The sequence below is a fragment of the Cherax quadricarinatus genome, chromosome 54, assembly GCF_038502225.1.
Source record: "Cherax quadricarinatus isolate ZL_2023a chromosome 54, ASM3850222v1, whole genome shotgun sequence".
NCBI lineage: Eukaryota > Metazoa > Arthropoda > Malacostraca > Decapoda > Parastacidae > Cherax > Cherax quadricarinatus.
Window position 1 is genome coordinate 23906996 of NC_091345.1, and position 19639 is coordinate 23926634.

General features: G+C 41.9%; 1 protein-coding gene across 1 annotated transcript in view; it reads right to left on the reverse strand.

Annotated features, from left to right (window-relative positions):
- LOC128699159 (ATP-dependent chromatin assembly factor large subunit) overlaps positions 1 to 19639 on the reverse strand; it is a 90437-nt gene that overhangs the window by 57356 nt on the left and 13442 nt on the right. Inside the window, exons 4-10 of the mRNA XM_070096750.1 lie at positions 17820 to 18119; positions 17157 to 17276; positions 12613 to 12869; positions 9923 to 10118; positions 6472 to 6649; positions 5468 to 5566; positions 2268 to 2460 (exon numbers count right to left, since the gene is read on the reverse strand). Of these exons, the coding sequence (XP_069952851.1) occupies positions 2268 to 2460; positions 5468 to 5566; positions 6472 to 6649; positions 9923 to 10118; positions 12613 to 12869; positions 17157 to 17276; positions 17820 to 18119 (1343 nt within the window). The remainder of the gene's footprint in view (positions 1 to 2267; positions 2461 to 5467; positions 5567 to 6471; positions 6650 to 9922; positions 10119 to 12612; positions 12870 to 17156; positions 17277 to 17819; positions 18120 to 19639) is intronic.

Sequence of the window (19639 nt, forward strand, 5' to 3'; positions counted from 1 at the left end):
ACATGAACAAAAAATGATCACGATTCATCAGAGGAAGGAGGGAGGGGAATGGAGGAAGAGGATTATTCCAATTTCTTGGATCCAGAGCTCTTGCAATTACACTATCTAGGGCTCGCTGTCATTATAAAGCTTAATCCTTACCTACACACTATAACTAAACTAACCAAAAACTGTGGACATACTCTCAGAAGGCAGTTATTATGTAGTGACTGTGCCCTGCTTGCCCTAAAGTGGGCACTTACCTATCCCTAGCTCATGTATGGTGTGTCTGGGGATCAACATCTGCAATGTGTATACATTCTGATGAGTACATCTGTGTGTGTGTATGCATGCATGCATGTGTGAGTGTGCATGCGTGTGCATGTGTGCGTGCATGTATGCATGTGTGTACTCACCTAATTGTGGTTGCAGGGGTTGAAACTCAGCTCCTGGCCCCGCCTCTTCACTGAGTGCTACTAGGTCCTCTCTCTCACTGCTCCATGAGCTTTATCATACCTCATTTTAAAGCTATGTATGGTTCCTGCCTCCACTACCGCATATGCATGTGTGAACCTCCACTACCGCATATGCATGTGTGTGCACACATGTGCATGTGCGCGTGGGCGTGTGCATGTGTGTGCGCACGTGTGGAACCTTGATATCATGCACTGTAGTTACAAAGAATGAACTAATGCCAGAACTGTGTGCACTCGCAGGGTAGCTGTGTACACTTGGCAGGGTAGCTGTGTACACTTGGCAGGGCAGCTGTTTGCACTTGCAGGGCAGCTGTGTACACTTGGTAGGGCAGCTGTGTACACTTGGCAGGGCAGCTGTGTGCACTCACAGGGCAACTGTGGGTTTTGTTATTTGTCTCCAGCAGCTGGTGCTTCCACAAGGACTCCTGCAACTTAAAATTACAAGAGAGTTCATTTCTGCAAATGAACTGCATTACCAGCATTTGAGCTTGTGAACAAGTTGCACTTCAGGTGTTCCAACGTATGAGCAAGTTGTGTGCTTGGTGCTTTAAATTATGAGCAAGTGGTGTTGCCAGTGTGTCAACTACAGAGGTGTTTATAACCCTGAAGCAATTTTCCTACAGAAAATAAGGTTAGAAATGTGACTTATGTGTACACATATGTAACTCTGCAGATCTACATTCATTCAAAAACTTTCTCAACTTATCTTTTGTTGATTTGGTTAATAAAAACAGATCACTGTAATTCTAGTATCAGTAAGTCAGGGACACTTGCATCCAGCTGTTTGCTTGATAAAATTAGGGTTACATGGAGGGTGAGATTAAATTATGCAGAGTCAAATACAAAGTGGGATTTGACATAGTTACTTTCTGTTGATGATACAGCAGAAAAGTTGCAAAGGTTAGTGGACAAGTTTGGGAGGGTGTATAAAGGAAGAAGTTGAAAATGAACATAGGTAAGAGTAAGTGATGAGGGTATCAAATGAGTTAGGTAAGGAAAAATTGGATACCAGATTGGAGGGAGTGAGTAAGGAAGAAGTGAATGTGTTCAGATATTTGGGAGGAGACATGTTGGTGGATGGGTACATGAAGGATGAGGCAAACCACAGAACTGGTGAAGGAAAAAGTGTGGGCAGTGCAATGAGGTATCTGTGGAGACAAAATGTTGTCCATAGAGGTAAAGAAGGTAATGTATGAAAAAGTATAGTAATACCAACACTCTTTTTATGGGTGTGAAGCATCGGTTGCAAATGTTGCAGTGAGGAGGCTGGAAGCAGTGGAATAAATATTATTGCAGAGAATTTGTAGTGTGGAAATTAGGTGGTGTGGAGTTACTAAAAGTATTATTCAGAGGGTTGAGGAGGGGTTGTTGAAGTGGTTTGGTTATTTTGAGAGGATGGAGCAAAACAGGATGACTGGAAAGGTGGGGTAGGGGTCATCCTAGGGAAGACTGGAAGGAGGGGGTAAATGAGGTTTTGTGTGTAAGGGGCTTGGATATACAGCAGGCATGTGTGAGCTGTTGGAGCGTGAGCAGGGTAATATTTTGTGAAGGGATTTAAGGAAACTGCTTAGCTAGACTCGAGTTCTGGAGATGGGAAGTACAATGCTTGCATTCTAAAGGTGGGGTTTGGGATATTTGCTGTTTAGAGTGAAATCTAAACTATCGCATCTGCCTGCCTCTGGTAAGACAGTAATAGCGTGAATGATGGTGAAAGTGTTTCTTTTTTGGGTCACTCTGCCTTGGTGGGAGACGTCCAGCGTGTTAAAAAAAAAAAAAAAGTGAATAATACATGGAAAATACACCAATGTTTACCTCCACTGTCCATTGGCAACACTGGTAGCCCCTGATGCTAGGAGATGCAAGCGTAAGATCTCAGTGACAGTTAGGGCATCCAGTGGTACCTTCTGCAGTGGTAGCCCATGGTACTGCTGACTCCAGGTGGATGCACGGTTAGCTACCCGCACTGCCTCGTGTATGGTAATGTCACTAGTGTTGGCTTCCATCACTGCCAAGGAAGAATTAAAAAGTTCACATTGCAGCATATGCCTGTATTAACATTGGTAGAATTTCTGACAATATGTTAGGTAAAAGGACACAAGTGCAACTAATGTGACATTTTAATGTGGCAACACTTCGCCCTCCAGGAACTTTACCAAGCCGGCTTGACAAAGCTCCTAGAGAGTAAAATGTTGCCATAATAAAATGTCACATTATGGGGAATCAAATACAAAATGGGAATTGACACAGTTACTTTTTTGGTGATGATACTGTGCTCATGGGAGATTTTAAAGAAAAATTGCAAAGGTTAGTGGATGAGTTTGGGAGTGTGTGTAAAGGTAGAAAGTTGAAAGTGAACATAGGAAAGAGTAAGGTGATGAGGGTATCAAATGATTTAGATAAAGAGAAATTGGATATCAAATTGGGGAGGAGTATGGAAGAAGTGACTGTTTTCAGATACCTGGGAGTTGACGTGTCTGCGGATGGATTTATGAAGGATGAGGTTAATCATAGAATTGACGAGGGAAAAAAGGTGAGTGGTGCATTGAGGTATATTTATTATTTTATTATCACACTGGCCGATTCCCACCAAGGCAGGGTGGCCCGAAAAAGAAAAACTTTCACCATCATTCACTCCATCACTGTCTTGCCAGAAGGGTGCTTTACACTACAGTTTTTAAACTGCAACATTAACACCCCTCCTTCAGAGTGCAGGCACTGTACCTCCCATCTCCAGGACTCAAGTCCGGCCTGCCAGTTTCCCTGAACCCCTTCATAAATGTTACTTTGCTCACACTCCAACAGCACGTCAAGTATTAAAAACCATTTGTCTCTATTCACTCCTATCAAACACGCTCACGCATGCCTGCTGGAAGTCCAAGCCCCTTGCACACAAAATCTCCTTTATCTCCTCCCTCCAACCTTTCCTAGGCCGACCCCTACCCCGCCTTCCTTCCACTACAGACTGATACACTCTTGAAGTCACTCTGTTTCGCTCCATTCTCTCTACATGTCCGAACCACCTCAACAACATTATCTATGGAGGCAAAGAAGGTAATGTATGAAAGTATAGTAGTACCAACACTCTTATATGGGTGTGAAGCTTGGGTTGTGTGCAGCAGCGAGGAGGTGGTTGGAGGCAGTGGTGACGTCCTGTCTAAGGGCAATGTGTGGAGTGATTATGATGCAGAAAATTCAGTGTGGAAATTAGGAGAAAGTGTGGAGTTAATAAAAGTATTAGTCAGAGAGCTGAAGAGGGGTTGTTGAGGTTGTTTGGTCATTTAGAGAGAATGGATCGAAGTAGAATGACATGGAGAGCGTATAAATCTTTAGTGGAAGGAAGGCGGGGTAGGGGTCATCCTCGAAAAAGTTGGAGGGGAAGGGGGGGGGGTAAAGGAGGTTTTGTGGGCGAGGGGCTTGGACTTCCAGCAAGCATGTGTGAGCGTGTTAGATAGGAGTGAATGGAGATGAATGGTATTTGGGACCTGACGAGCTGTTGGAGTGTGAGCAGGGTAATATTTAGTGAAGGGATTCAGGGAAACCGGTTATTTTTATATGGCCGGACTTGAGTCCTAGAAATGGGAAGTAAAATGCCTGCACTCTAAAGGAGGGGTTCGGGATATTGGCAGTTTGGAGGGATATGTTGTGTATCTTTATACATATATGCTTCTAAACTGTTGTGTTCTGAGCACCTCTGCAAAAAACAGTGATTATGTGTGAGTGAGGTGAAAGTGTTGAATGATGATGACAGTATTTTCTTTTTGGGGATTTTCTTTCTTGTTTGGGTCACCCTGCCTCGGTGGGAGATGGCCGACTTGTAAAAAAAAAAAAAAATGCCTGAAATGGTTTGCATAATAATGGGCTTTCCTTAGAATATGCAGATGTAATGTTTTCTTGAAACTGTAACCATACAAATCAGAGCCATCCAATGTTACTTCTATGTATTTTAACAAAATACATATCTTTATCTTAATATCATCAACCTCCTGTCATTTGTTAAGTTGCAGTTTACAGTGTTGTGTTGATGTAGTAAAACATAGTTGTAGAGGAACTCTGCAACATTCCACCAATGAACAAGCTTCTTCACTCAATGCAGAGGAATGTAAACAAGCAAATTTATAAGTGCTTAATCAGGTGAGTGCACAGGTCAGTAAGGTCACTGTGTGAGAGATGAGAGCACTGCAGGAGGCCTTCCAATCCTCTGATACCCGTTTTGTAAGAAAAGCTACATGTTTGACCGAACTGATTCCTGGTCAATTCTTTGACTGTGATAGTGGCAATACCTGTGTTGTTCTTGGCAAGGCTGGGTGTAATATATCCTGCAGTGTGGCCTGTAGAAAGGGTGAGCCTTGTGTGTTGTTCTTAGTGAGGCTGGGTGTAACATCCTGCAGTGTGGCCTGTAGGAAGGGTGAGCCTTGTGTGTTGTCCTCTGGTTTCGGTGAAGTGAAGATTTTGCATGCATGATCCCAGCAGTCCTGGATGATGTCTGCAGGAAATTTTTGTGCCTGGAAAATGTCTCCAAATGTAGCAGTCTTCCTGCAGATATTTACCTCACACAGTACCCTTGCTGACCTGACCATTCACCTCACTGAACTTGTATAAATTTTTCTGTTGCACATCTTTGTGTACTGACTGAAGAAGTCTGTCTACAACCCAATGTCTCAAAGTTCTTCTCTGTAATTGTCTTATTCAAAACTTGTCAACTTTGTGCCATTTGTCTCCATAAGCAGATGTAGTATTGTGTGGATGTAGTGCCTTGTGTGGATGTAGTGCTGTGTAAACCAAGTTATTGAGGCTGGAGCAAGTCACCCTGAGGGGTGAGACGAGACCACAGTATACACCCAGTCACCCACCACAGTATACACCCAAGTCACCCACCACAACATACATCCGGGTCGCCCACCACAGTAAACACCTGGGTCACCCACCACAGTATATACCCAGGTCACCCACAATTCCACCTTCTACCTCAAGAGTTGAGAAGCAACATGCAGGCGACAAGCCAAGAGTTGTACCTTCATCAGCAGTGTTGTCAGCTTCCACCTCATCATCTTCCTCCTCCTGCAGGGTGAATATGGTCTGCAACAGCAGCTGCATGAGGTCATTGAACACACCTGACAAGTTAACATAAGGGGTATAACATACAAGGTGTATGGAAAATATGCAACACCAGACAGGCTGATACACAATATAGCACAAATACTCAACACCTGACAAGTTAACACAAGGTGGGTCTCAACTGCTCAACACCTCACAAGTTAAAAACTCAACAACTGACATATAGTGAAAGCACAGTATATAAAAATGTTACATTGCAGTATGCATTCAAGTTAATACAAGCCTGTGCACTGTCTGCACTGTCTTCTAATTCCTCATCACATGAGCATTTTTCAAAACTATGAGAAAAATGATATATTTTTACTATACCAAATAATCTTTAATTAATTTTTTTATCAACTAATTACTTAACCTGACTATTGAAGGGGGTGGGGGGTGGAGGTTTGATTAGATAAAATTAATACAAGTAAAGTTATTGTTTAAATCTCTTATTTTACCACACAAGCCTTCTTCCACTAATAGCATCACACACTGTCTGCAGTGACATTTTCACTGCCACATTTCATCCATTAATGGACTTTATTGTAATAAACGTTTCACTGTCAGCTTACACCATCGCTCATTTATCTTCCACTACAGTAGGCTGAGAGTGAATGAATGATGGAGAATGTGTTTTCTTTTAGGTGACATTGCCTTGGCAGGAGACTGCTGTTTAGAAAAAAAAGTAATGAAGTGTTGAACAAATTGGTATAAAGCTTGCTAAGTGATAATGACAAGAGGCGTAAAACTTCTGGCAAGACAGTGATGGTGAAAGCTTTTATACTTCTCTCTCTCTCTCTCTCTCTCTCTCTTTTTTTTTTTTTTTTTTTTTTGGGGGGGGGGGGGGGGGGGGGACTACCCTACATTGGTGGGAAATGGCCAATGTGTTGATAAAAAAAAAAAAAAAGTAGACAAGTCTTACCTGCGACCTCCTTCTCAACCAGCGCATGCTCCAAGATGTCAAAGGTTATGCCTTGCGGATACACATCCTTTAATTCAACCAGGTCAGAGAAAATATTGATGAACTCTAATACCATAATAAAGTCGCTGAACAGGTCATCTGGTATGCGGCACTGAACGGGTGTGGGTTTTGGTAGGTCCTGTTGCAGAGAGAAGCATTACGAAAATGTTATGAAATAAAAAAGTAACATAATAAACAATGTAATCCTAATTAAACCCAATGTGTGGCCGGCAATGGCAAGTGTGGTGCATAGATGGGACAGTTTTAACGAGATTATAACAGTAATGGAAAATTCTCAAAAAAAAAAAAAAAAAAAAAAAAAAAAAAAAAAAAAACCAGACTGTCTGTAATTTCAGAAGTAGCAGAGTCAGCAGATTTTATCATGAGTTCCAAAAGTTCATTAAGTCAAGAATTTATTGTTTGAATTATATACCAATTACAGAATTGTAATGCTACAAGTATTTTATACAGTAATGCAATAATGTTGTAAATAATATGAACAGTTGTAATAATGTTTCTATTATACACACTACTGTAATATTTTAATTATGCACATTACTTTAATAATGTTCCAATTATATACACTATGTAACAAGGTTTCAACATTATACACATTACTGCAATGATATTTCAAACATTATACAGGTACACATTCCTTTATCCAAAACCCATGGGGCTCATAGTGTTTTGAATTCCAGAATTTTTTGAATTTCAGAATGAAGATGGGGTCTTGGGCAGCACCCCATAATCAAACATTAACATTGCAGCAAAAATGTATGAATACTCACACAAAGTGGGATAAATAAATTATTATTATAATCAAAAAGAAGCGCTAAGCCACATGGGTTAAATAAAGACTACAAATACTGCTACAATTTATTTACAGAGTAATATATTGATAAATGAAATAATGGGATAATTATAGACCAGGAACATGATTCTCAAGTGATGAAGCAGCACTATGACAGACGGCGTTTTTAAAGACTTAACTGATCACACATTTTCACCATATTGTCTATGGGGACTTTTTCACCTGTGTTCACGTATCATCATCACTATTCTCATGCTTATTAGAATTTAACACCATTTCTTTAAATCATAAACAGTGGTAGTTCCAACGCCATATTCTTCAGTAAGACGCCCCACTGACACACCACAATCAAGCTTCTGCAGTAACTCTACTTTCTGGGTTATTGATAATGTCAGGTGCTTCCTTTTCTTTTTCTCACTGTTACCCACAGGGGTATCTGCAGCTCTTTTTTAATATTTTTCACAGTGAAATTAAACAGTCACAAAATAAAAAGGAAAAACAAAATATCAGCGAACAGCAGACGCACGTGTGAACACTACAAGCACTGAGACACAACTGATGCCTGCCACTCTGGCTGCCAGTGACCGACGCTCCACACTCCACAAAAAACTTCGGTTTTTGGAACTTTTCGAATTTCAGAATTTCGGATGAAGGAACGTGGACCTGTACATAGAATTATGATTGGTGTCAGATGAAAAGGAAATATAGATCCCAGGGCACATCTACCCTCGACTGACCAATGATACATGACTAGTACACAGTAAGTAGTGTGTTGAATGTGGTACACAGTAAGCAGTGTTGACTGTAGTACACACTAAGTAGTGTTGACTGTAGTGCACAGTAAGTAGTGATCACTTTAGTACACAGTAGTGATGACTGTAGTACACAGCAGTGTTGACAGTAGTACACAGCAGTGTTGACAGTAGTACACAGTAAGTAGTGATGACTGTAGTACACAGCAGAGATGACTAGTACAAAGTAGTGATGACTGTAGTACACAGTAGTGATGACTGTAGTATACAGTAGTGATGACTAGTACACAGTAGTAATACTGTAGTACACAGTAGTGATGACTGTAGTACACAGTAGTGTTGATTGTAGTACACAGTAGTGACGACTGTAGTACACAGTAAGTAGTGACGACAGTAGTACACAGTAAGTAGTGACGACAGTAGTACACAGTAAGTAGTGACGACAGTAGTACACAGTAGTGATGACTGTAGTACACAGTAAGTAGTGATGACTGTAGTACACAGTAAGTAGTGACGACAGTAGTACACAGTAAGTAGTGATGACTGTAGTACACAGGTTGATGGTAGTACACAGTAGTGATGACAGTAGTACACATACACAGTAGTGATGACTGCAGTACAGTAGTGTTGACTGCATTACACAGTAGTGTTGACTGTAGTACACAGTAGTGTTGACTGTAGTACACAGTAGTGATGACTGTAGTACACAGTAGTGATGACTGTAGTACACAGTAGTGATGACTGTAGTACACAGTAGTGATGACTAGTACACAGTAGTGATGACTGTAGTACACAGTAAGTAGTGATGACTATAGAACACAGTAAGTATTGATGACAGAAGTAGAGAGTACAATCCATTCTTATACAAACCTCTATTCAGTGCAAATTTTTGTGTGATTCAACAAGATTGCAAATGGAAAAGCATGTACTATGAAGGTCTTTGCATGTGCTATTCAACTTCGGATGAATTTTTTCAATCAACACCACAAAAGACTGCACCAAACAGCTTGACAAGGGAGCTGACTAGAGCACACACTGAAAACAATGGCCACTGTCAGAGCTGGATTAAGACATGGGTTCTAGGGGCTGCAGCCCAGGGGCCTCTGCCAGCTGGAGGGTCTCCAGAGATGTTCTCAACTTACAATTTATTCGTGTTCTGGAGAAATTTGTTTCCAAGAAGTTACACAAAGCAAATGTTTGAATTCTGACTGTTGTTAGCCTTGTAAAAATAAATTTAATATTTCTTTAACTTTTTTCCTTTTGAAAATATCACTGGAAGCCTCATGGAACCTGTGGCCCAGGAGCCTCACCATACCTGTATACCTCTGATGAGTTTTGAGAGCCTCACTACTATGAGCCCAGCCATGGGCCAGGCTAGTCTGGTGGCCTGGTCAACCAGGTTGTTGCTGCTGGAGGCCTGCTACCCCATATACCCATCACAGCCTGGTTGATCTGGCACCTGGTGAAGATACTTGTCCAGTTTCCTCTTGAAGGCTTCTAACTCGTTTCAGCTGAGTGTCTGATATCTTCTGGCAAGATGCTGAATAGTCTGGGGGCCACGAATATTGATACAGTGTTCTTTTATTGTCCCCACTGCACCCCTGCTCCTCACTGGGTAGCCCCTGGGTAGCCCAGGGGCCTCAGAACCTGTAGACCAGGGGCCTCACTGTACCTGTAGCCTAGAGGCCTCACAGAACCTGTAGACCAGGGGCCTCACTGTACCTGTAGCCCAGGAGGCTCGCAGTATCTGTACCCCAGGGGCCTCATAGTACCTGAGGCCCGGGGGACTACAAAATCTTAATCTGGCTCTGGTGACTGTCTTGGAAGCATTCTTAGGTACATGTCTCACCTTGTGGTCGTCACAGTCGAGGTCGTCACGCACACGGTTCCACTCCTTCATGTACTGCTGGTGAAGTCGCTTTTGTTCTTTGCGTAACTCTCGCTGAATCTTCTTCTCTACCTTGTCCTTCTCCAACTTCTGCTTCAGTTCTTCTCTCTGCTTCTCCTTCTTCTCCAACTTCAGACCATCCTTCTCTTCTTTTAACCTGAAATGTTGAAATTTAAATGTGAAGAACACATCATAGTGTACAGAACATAAAGATCACTTCAAAGAAGTTCAAGTGAGCAAGTGAGCATCAAGAATACTGATAACATTAACACCCAAAAGAACATAATACTGTTATATTTATTGAGCACTAAGTTTGCAGAACTGATCAGTTTTGTTCTGAATGGAAGGGAAGATGGCTCCATTTTTTTTTTTAACAGATCGGCCGTCTCCCACCAAGGCAGGGTGACCCAAAAAAGAAACGCTTTCACCATCATTCATACATAATCACTGTCTTTGCAGAGGTGCTCAGATATGACAGTTTAGATCATAGTTACTCCAAAAAGCCAATATGCCAAACCTCTCCTTTACAGTGCAGGCATTGTGCTTCCCACTTCCAGGACTCAAGTCTGGAGGTGTGAAGTACAATGCCTGAATCCCTTCACAAAAATATTACCCTGCTCACACTCCAACAGATCATCAGGTCCCAAAAACCAATCGTCTCCATTCACTCCCAACACACTCGCACATGCTTGCTGCATGTCCAGGTCCTTTGCAAACAAAACCTCTTTTACCCCCCCTCTCTCCATCCTTTCCTATGATGACCATTACCCCTCTTCCCCTCCACAAAAGAATTATACACCCTCCAAGCCATCTTATTTTGCTCCATCCTCTCTAAATGACCAAACCACCTCAACAACCCCTCTTCAGCCCTCTGAATAATACTTTTAGTAACTCCACACCTCCTAATTTCCACACATAACATTTACACCACACATTGCCCTTAGACAGGACATCTCCACTCCCTCCAGCCTTCTCCTTGCAGCAGCATTTACAACCCATGCTTTACACCCATATAGGTGTTGTTACCACTATACTCTCATACATTCGCTTTTGCCTCCATGGATAATGGTTTTTTGTCTCCACAGATACCTCAATGCACCACTCACCTTTTTTCCTTCACCTATTCTACGGTTAACCTCGTCCTTCATAAACCCATCTTCTGACAAATCTACTCCTAAATGTCTGAATACATTCACTTCTTTCATACTACCTCCCTCCAATACGATAGCCAATTTTTCTTTACTTAACTCGTTTGATATGATACCCTTATCACCTTACTCTTATCTATGCTCACTTTCAACTTTCTTCCTTTACACACCCTCCCAAACTCGTCCACTAGCCTTTGTAACTTCTCTTTAGAATTTCCCAAAAGCACAGTATCATCAGCAAAAAGTAACTGTGTTAACTCCCATTTTGTATTTGATTCCCCATAATTTAGTCCCACCCTTCTCCCCAACATCTTAGAAATTTACTTCATTTACAACTCCATTTATAAACATGTTAAACACCATGGTGACATTACACATCCCTGCCTAAAGCCTACTTTTACTGGAAAGTAATCTCCCTCTCTCCTACACACTAACCTGAGCTTCACTATCCTCATAAAAACTCTTTACAGCATTTATTAACTTACTACCTACTGCATAAACTTGCAACACCTGCCACACTTCTCCACTCTATCAAATGACTTTTCCATAAATGCAATGAAAACTTCCCTACTTAATGTAAATACTGTTCACTTATATGATTCAATGTAAACACTTGATCTACACATTCCCAAATACCAGGATCAAAAGCCTTAAGGAATTCTCCTAGATAGGTTCATTAGGAGGCCTAGTCCAAGACCAGGTGGAGGGGGGAAAGGAGCTGAGGCCTACTGTGAGATCAGGCAAGGGGAGATGAGGCCTAGTCTGAGATCAGGCAGGAGACGTTGAGGTCTGGTCTGAGACTAGGCAGAGGTGGGGAGCTAAACTCCCTACTGTGTCACTCCTTGCAGTAAACCCATGTGGGTCCTTCAGTGCAAGGATTGACTGAGGCACAATCATCCTCCTGTTCTTGAGACACACTACATACGTTGGAAGACATCCCTAGTCATACTCAGGAGCCACCAACTACCATGCCTCGAGGAGCCACTGACTACCATGCCTTGAGGAGCCACTGAGTACCATGCCTCAAGGAGCCACTGAGTACCCTGCCTTGAGGAGCCATTGAGTACCATGCCTCGAGGAGCCACTGAGTACCATGCCTCGAGCAGCCACCGAGTACCATGCCTTGAACAGCCACTGAGTACCATGCCTCGAGGAGCTGCTGAGCACCATGCCTCGAGCAGCCACCGAGTACCACGCTTCAAGCAGCCACTCAGCACCATGCCTCAAGCAGCCACTAAGTATACCATGCCTCGAGGAGCCAGTGAGTACCATGCCTCGAGCAGCCACTGAGTACCATGCCTTGAGCAGCCAGAGTACCATGCTTCGAGCAGCCACTGAGTACCATGCCTTGAGCAGCCACCGAGTACCACGCTTCGAGCAGCCACTGAGTACCATGCCTCCAGCAGCCACTGAGTACCATGCCTCGAGGAGCCACCAACTTCCATGCTTCAAGGAGCTTCTTAACTACCATGCTACAAGGAACCACCACCTAAACATACATACATTTTCTTGCGCGCTTCCTTCTCCTCTTCACTCATGGGAATTCGCCCTCGTCTCTTCACTTCTACTTCTGGGTTCTTCTCTCGTGCTTCCTTCCTCTCTCGTTTCCTCTTCTCAGCAGCAAGCTTTTTCATTTCTTTGTCTGGGTTCAAACTGACAGGCATTTTCTTAGCTTTGGTTTCTCTGAACTTGGGAGGTTCTCCGAGGAATATATCTGAGTACACCACATTATCCAGGTCATATCTTCTTGACAAATTCTCCTGCAAGTTTAACAAATATACCATCAATCCGATTAAAAAATAGATATAGTATACTACATCTACAAATAAATATGACATCTCACCACCCTGACATCTGCAGTAATTTCCTATAATTTTTTATTTACAATACAATGAGTGAAACAATTTACTCACTGTATTGCAAATACAATACAATGAGTGAATTGTGAAGGCATCTTCCTTGAGAGGTGTTTTAGCCAAGGAATTATGACTCGTGTTCTTCAGAGCATACAATCTCGTGCAGCACTTATACCACAAGACAGACAGACAGACAGACACACACACACACACACTGCTTTACAGCACAGAGCTGATATTTTCAATATTATGTCACACAGTCTAAATTCTTCATGTGGCCTGATTTCACTTTCTCTCATCCCCATTACATGACATTTATCTAAAGTTAAAGTCAAAGATTTATTTCATCCTCGAAAAGTTTGGAGAGAGGGGGGTAAAAGAGGTTTTGTGGACGACGGGCTTGGACTACCAGCAAGCGTGCGTGAGCATGTTAGATAGGAGTGAATGGATACGAATGATTTTTGGGACCTGACGAGCTGTTGGAATGTGAGCAGGGTAATATTTTGTGAAGGGATTCAGGAAAACTGGTTAACCGGACTTGAGTCCTGGAAGTGGGAAGTACAATGCCTGCACTTTAAAGGAGGAGTTTGGGATATTGGCAGTTTGGAGGGACATTTAAATTATCATATCTGAGTGCCTCTGCAAAGACTGATAATGTATGAGTGATGGTGAAAGTGTTGAATGATGATGAAAGTATTTTTTTTTTTTTAGGGTCACCCTGCCTTGGCGGGAAATGGCTAAAGTGTTAAAAGAAAAAAATGTAAAGAGATGGGCAATATCTGGTTGTGCATACAGAAAGCTCATGGTTATGCAGAGTATTTCAGGCAAACTTAAGCCCAATTTAAGGCTACAATGGCTTAAATATAAGGACATTAAAGGTATACACACAACAAATTTAGGCAATACACTAAATTCCATTAACCATCTATCATCCCATGTGTTCAATTTACCCAGATCATCTTGTATGACCACTTGTGAGTCTTGAAAGAACAGGCATTTAAGAATAACTATTCAAAAATTGTAATTATTATTAAAAATGATCTGGATAAATTATTTTTTTTTTTATTATCACACTGGCCGATTCCCACCAAGGCAGGGTGGCCCGAAAAAGAAAAACTTTCACCATCATTCACTCCATCACTGTCTTGCCAGAAGGGTGCTTTACACTACAGTTTTTAAACTGCAACATTAACACCCCTCCTTCAGAGTGCAGGCACTGTACTTCCCATCTCCAGGACTCAAGTCCGGCCTGCCGGTTTCCCTGAACCCCTTCATAAATGTTACTTTGCTCACACTCCAACAGCACGTCAAGTATTAAAAACCATTTGTCTCCATTCACTCCTATCAAACACGCTCACGCATGCCTGCTGGAAGTCCAAGCCCCTCGCACACAAAACCTCCTTTACCCCCTCTCTCCAACCTTTCCTAGGCCGACCCCTACCCCGCCTTCCTTCCACTACAGACTGATACACTCTTGAAGTCATTCTGTTTCGCTCCATTCTCTCTACATGTCCGAACCACCTCAACAACCCTTCCTCAGCCCTCTGGACAACAGTTTTGGTAATCCCGCACCTCCTCCTAACTTCCAAACTACGAATTCTCTGCATTATATTCACACCACACATTGCCCTCAGACATGACATCTCCACTGCCTCCAGCCTTCTCCTCGCTGCAACATTCATCACCCATGCTTCACACCCATATAAGAGCGTTGGTAAAACTATACTCTCATACATTCCCCTCTTTGCCTCCAAGGACAAAGTTCTTTGTCTCCACAGACTCCTAAGTGCACCACTCACTCTTTTCCCCTCATCAATTCTATGATTCACCTCATCTTTCATAGACCCATCCGCTGACACGTCCACTCCCAAATATCTGAATACATTCACCTCCTCCATACTCTCTCCCTCCAATCTGATATTCAATCTTTCATCACCTAATCTTTTTGTTATCCTCATAACCTTACTCTTTCCTGTATTCCCCTTTAATTTTCTTCTTTTGCACACCCTACCAAATTCATCCACCAATCTCTGCAACTTCTCTTCAGAATCTCCCAAGAGCACAGTGTCATCAGCAAAGAGCAGCTGTGACAACTCCCACTTTGTGTGTGATTCTTTATCTTTTAACTCCACGCCTCTTGCCAAGACCCTTGCATTTACTTCTCTTACAACCCCATCTATAAATACATTAAACAACCACGGTGACATCACACATCCTTGTCTAAGGCCTACTTTTACTGGGAAATAATTTCCCTCTTTCCTACATACTCTAACTTGAGCCTCACTATCCTCGTAAAAACTCTTCACTGCTTTCAGTAACCTACCTCCTACACCATACACTTGCAACATCTGCCACATTGCCCCCCTATCCACCCTGTCATATGCCTTTTCCAAATCCATAAATGCCACAAAGACCTCTTTAGCCTTATCTAAATACTGTTCACTTATATGTTTCACTGTAAACACCTGGTCCACACACCCCCTACCTTTCCTAAAGCCTCCTTGTTCATCTGCTATCCTATTCTCCGTCTTACTCTTAATTCTTTCAATAATAACTCTACCATACACTTTACCAGGTATACTCAGCAGACTTATCCCCCTATAATTTTTGCACTCTCTTTTATCCCCTTTGCCTTTATACAAAGGAACTATGCATGCTCTCTGCCAATCCCTAGGTACCTTACCCTCTTCCATACATTTATTAAATAATTGCACCAACCACTCCAAAACTATATCCCCACCTGCTTTTAACATTTCTATCTTTATCCCATCAATCCCGGCTGCCTTACCCCCTTTCATTTTACCTACTGCCTCACGAACTTCCCCCACACTCACAACTGGCTCTTCCTCACTCCTACAAGATGTTATTCCTCCTTGTCCTCTACACGAAATCACAACTTCCCTATCTTCATCAACATTTAACAATTCCTCAAAATATTCCCTCCATCTTCCCAATACCTCTAACTCTCCATTTAATAACTCTCCTCTCCTATTTTTAACTGACAAATCCATTTGTTCTCTAGGCTTTCTTAACTTGTTAATCTCACTCCAAAACTTTTTCTTATTTTCAACAAAATTTGTTGATAACATCTCACCCACTCTCTCATTTGCTCACTTTTTACATTGCTTCACCACTCTCTTAACCTCTCTCTTTTTCTCCATATACTCTTCCCTCCTTGCATCACTTCTACTTTGTAAAAACTTCTCATATGCTAACTTTTTCTCCCTTACTACTCTCTTTACATCATCATTCTACCAATCGCTCCTCTTCCCTCCCGCACCCACTTTCCTGTAACCACAAACTTCTGCTGAACACTCTAACACTACATTTTTAAACCTACCCCATACCTCTTCGACCCCATTGCCTATGCTCTCATTAGCCCATCTATCCTCCAATAGCTGTTTATATCTTACCCTAACTGCCTCCTCTTTTAGTTTATAAACCTTCACCTCTCTCTTCCCTGATGCTTCTGTTCTCCTTGTATCCCATCTACCTTTTACTCTCAGTGTAGCTACAACTAGAAAGTGATCTGATATATCTGTGGCCCCTCTATAAACATGTACATCCTGAAGTCTACTCAACAGTCTTTTATCTACCAATACATAATCCAACAAATTACTGTCATTTCGCCCTACATCATATCTTGTATACTTATTTATCCTCTTTTTCTTAAAATATGTATTACCTATAACTAAACCCCTTTCTATACAAAGTTCAATCAAAGGGCTCCCATTATCATTTACACCTGGCACCCCAAACTTACCTACCACACCCTCTCTAAAAGTTTCTCCTACTTTAGCATTCAGGTCCCCTACCACAATTACTCTCTCACTTGGTTCAAAGGCTCCTATACATTCACTTAACATCTCCCAAAATCTCTCTCTCTCTCCTCTGCATTCCTCTCTTCTCCAGGTGCATACACACTTATTATGACCCACTTCTCGCATCCAACCTTTACTTTAATCCACATAATTCTTGAATTTACACATTCATATTCTCTTTTCTCCTTCCATAACTGATCATTTAACATTACTGCTACCCCTTCCTTTGCTCTAACTCTCTCAGATACTCCACCATCATTTCCATCACCATTAATTCAAAAGAATCTTTAACAAATTTGATCCATCATGTGCTAAGCTTGAGAACTAAAAAAATGTAGATATAAAACAGGATGTTGTATAAAAGACTTGCCTTAATGACCCAGAATCCTGATGGAGACAGTTCTACACACTGTTTGAGCAACAGTTTACACTTCTCCCGGGTGAAGGTGCCCTTAACTCGACGAATCTGCTCCCACGTTACTGTGTGTTTCTGTAATACAACACTAACTGTACTCAACTTATTAATCCGAGATAAAAAAAAAATACAAATTACTAAATGTTGAAAAGATAAAGTTTATAGTTTTCTTCTTTTTCAGGTCACCCTCCCTCAGGGGGTCACCCTGCCTCAGGGGGTCACCCTGCCTCAGGGGGTCACCCTGCCTCTGGGGGTCACCCTGCCTCTGGGAGGGCACCCTGCCTGGGGGGTCAACCGGCTTGGGGGAGGGGGGTCACCCTGCGTGGGGGGGTCACCCTGCCTGGGTCACCCTACCTGGGGGTCATCCTGCCTCGGTGAAAAAACAGAATGTTGATCCCCCCCCCCAAAAAAAAAAAGTACAATTTATTACAATCATGGGGTAACACTAAACCCACAGGCATCATACAGTGCCTGGGAATGCGATGTAATTAAGTATGATCCAGGGAAAAAAATAAAGAGCAGGGTAGCTTCAATTTGTTGGATCAAGAGCCCTACACTAGGATGAAGGCAGCACTCTTCAAGGCTGAACCAAACATAAAATCGTAAGAGGAAGCTCACCTTTACTTCCTTATAATCCCAGGGTTCAATCTCAATCACTTCGTACTTGTAAGTGGCAAATGGGGGATAGTCATCGCCCTCTTCCAATTTTTTTACTTCCTTCTTTTTGGGGGCGAGATCCTTGATGATCTGGATGTCGTCATCGTCCACACTCCCCATCTCCCCATTCATCTCTCTCGCTGTGATGCCACCATTCAGTGCAGCTTCACTCATCATCTGAGAGCCTTCCTCGTCAGACTCTGCCATCTCAAATTCATATTTAGCTATTTCTTCAGGTGTGGGGTATATTATCTGAATCACCTGAAACACTAACAGTAATGAGGCTCTATTTTGTACACTAGTGTTTCAGAGTGATTATGTGGTAAAAATGGATGGTGGTGGTGGTGAGGGGGAGGATAACAAGGTGAGGACATATGGCATGTATTGTGGTGAAGTGAGGATGGGGAAGGGGGCAGGCTGTGGTGAGACAAAGACAGGTGGTGGTTATGAGGAGAGGACAAAGGATGGTTGTGAAGAGATGACAAAGGGTTGTTATGAAGAGATGACAAGGGGTGGTTGTGGTGGCAAGATATATACTTATTTTAAGGACCTTACACTAACAAAAGCATGCATATGAATAAAAAATTTACCACAATTTCTTGTAGTAAATACATCAGTCTTTATTTTTAGTTAAACTATTCTTTAAGTCAGACAATGTCCCAGAGGTCATACAGACCAAATCAAGGTCACATTATATATTTTGAGAAAAAACTTCCATCAATATAATCAATGTACTTTCCTGGTATGTAAAATATAATTTAACAGGTTTATAATGATTACTAGAAAGTGATTTTTATGACATGACATAATGCTGCTGGAGTGTGAGTGAGGTGTGAGTGATTCAGGGAAACCTGTTAGTTGGATTTGAGTCCTGAGGGTGGGAAATACAATGCCTGTATTCTGAAGAAGGTATGAGGGTATTGCAGTTCAAGGGGGCCATCTGAACTATGTCGTCAGCATCCTAATGGCAAGTTGAGAGCATAGTAGTATGTTAAGCACTAGTTGTGTTGTTCTGGAGCTCTCCAACTCTAACAGTGAATATAGCTTGAGGACAAGTACACATCATCAGTGGATGTTTTCACAAGTTAACTCTGCTCGCACTGGAAGGTACTATTATCATACAGTCTTTATACATAGTCAAACCACTTCAAGAACCCCTTAAAAACACTTTGACTTATATGTTTCATACCATCAAACCAGTTTCTAATTTATTCTAGTCATTTCTGCGGCACACACCTATCTCAAACACATTTACACTGCCTCCTTCTCCCCTTTGCAACATTCAAAGGGTTAGCTTCATACTGACAGGGTTTAAATACATTAAAGCAAACACTAGAAAATATTCCTTAACTTGACAGACTCGAGAACACCCAGCAGCACAAGCCAACTTTCTAAACCTACGTATGAGCGTATTTCAGGAACCTAGACAATGATTCATTTAAAATATTTTAATCCTCATTTTTTTTTCAATGCACCAGCTGTATCCCACAGAGGCAGTGACCTAAAAAAAAAAATTTCTTTTTAAATTTAGTAATTTATACAGAAGGGGTTACTAGCCCCTTGAACCCAGCATTTACACCTCAGATGTTCATCCCTTCTTGAATACATAGTGCCAATGTGGCTCCCATACCTACTAAAACACAATATGAAACTTGAAAGTGCAAAGAGAGCCTCAAACAGGCACCTGCTACAGAGAAGTAATTGAAGAACTTGGTCTCATCTTACTTGAGGAAAGAAGAGGGGATACAATTACCATATATAAACACTAGGAAATACAGATA